The sequence below is a fragment of the Ciona intestinalis genome, unplaced genomic scaffold, assembly GCF_000224145.3.
Source record: "Ciona intestinalis unplaced genomic scaffold, KH HT000831.1, whole genome shotgun sequence".
Taxonomy (NCBI): domain Eukaryota; kingdom Metazoa; phylum Chordata; class Ascidiacea; order Phlebobranchia; family Cionidae; genus Ciona; species Ciona intestinalis.
The window spans coordinates 1-1,464 of NW_004191152.1; the positions used below are offsets into that span (position 1 = coordinate 1).

Sequence of the window (1,464 nt, forward strand, 5' to 3'; positions counted from 1 at the left end):
AGATCTACTGTTCAACTAACCAACTGCACGCGGTCTACCAGCTAGCGTCAACGTATGCCGAAATATCTCTTGTATGCGTTTATCCCCTGTATAAGCAACTGCAGCGGTTCAATAAACCATGCTCATGGTTTTAACTTATCAGCAACAAAACTACTTTAATTACTACACAAATTTCAATGACTTCGTTACCAAAACTAACTGAAATGTAACAAACGAAATACGTCACACATACAATTGTTGCGTCACACCTCACACGTCATCTTTAGCGGTGCTTAGTTGTGTTTTTGCAGGAAAATCCCTCTCATAGCCCCGTGTACCGTTCTAAAGTGCTGCTCCTGATTTGCCTTTTTTGCCCTACGGTACCGTTGCGTTGCATATTAAACAAACAGGCTTTGAATACAAATAAACAGGAAAAAATAATCGTCCTCCTATTTAGCGATAAAATGATAGGTCTTGGCTCGTTATCTCTCTGCCATGCTACTAACGTTTGTTGCGATCCCTTGTCAAAAAACGGAAAGGATCAAAATTTTGGGGAATATAGTCAAAAATATTTAGTTTGAAGCACAGAGAGTTACTAATGTACAAATCAAGCAGACTAGGCTTAGGAAATTATTGTAAAATAATCGCCATTGTTCGGATTGTTACGTCATAGTCGTCGTCATCTTGGATTTTTTGCCTGCTGTCGTACAGGTACGCCCTCTTAACACGGTCCGTATTTTTTGTACAAAGTATTTTTAAAATTAATGATTTGGCAATTATAACGCCACAGCAGATTTTTTGATTTTTTTTATTACACCTGTCGCGGTCGACCTGAGATAGGTCCGCGGACTACCGGTAGACCGCGGTCGACGGGTTGGGCACGCCTGGTGTAAAATATGTTTGGTTTCGTGACCATATTTTAATTACAGATCATTGTCGTTGGTGTGGGTGGAGGTGTTGTGATGAAAACTCGCGGACTTGCGATTGCGACGAAGTTGAAAATAACGGACTTAGGTTACAAATATAACTTAACGCTTTTATTTACGTGTATACATTTATAAAAAAATTAAAAAAACTTTGAAAATGTTTATAAAATATTTTTGCATAAAAAAGCCTTTTCTAAAATTATCAGCTAAATCACCATTGAATCTATATAGCATATTTTTTCCTCAATAAGCGTGTCACAATATTTCATTAGCACTACAATGAATTGGTAAAATAGTTAGATGTTCGTATAATTAAAAATTATATTTGCAGTGCTGGTGCCATAATAGGGATTTCCTGCGCAGCTATATTTGCATTAACCGTCGTGACATCAGTCTGTGTTGGTTTGTGTTATTATTACGGGTCACGCCAAAGAAAACCTGTGCGGCCAGGCACAAATAACCTCTCTACCGTAGGTGAGTACTCATAGTATAAACATACTCATACCCTGTAAAAGAAGACACTATATCAACAGTGCGTGTATCTCATGTGATAACATGC

At 37.9% G+C, this 1,464-nt stretch overlaps 1 protein-coding gene across 1 annotated transcript in view; it reads left to right on the forward strand.

The window, feature by feature from the left end:
* Positions 1 to 652: 652 nt before the first annotated feature.
* The window catches only part of LOC113475540 (cysteine and tyrosine-rich protein 1-like), a gene marked incomplete at its 5' end in the record, with an annotated part of 2,225 nt that continues 1,413 nt past the window's right edge, over positions 653 to 1,464 (forward strand). Inside the window, 3 exons of the mRNA XM_026839748.1 lie at positions 653 to 690; positions 909 to 993; positions 1,237 to 1,379. Of these exons, the coding sequence (XP_026695549.1) occupies positions 653 to 690; positions 909 to 993; positions 1,237 to 1,379 (266 nt within the window). The remainder of the gene's footprint in view (positions 691 to 908; positions 994 to 1,236; positions 1,380 to 1,464) is intronic.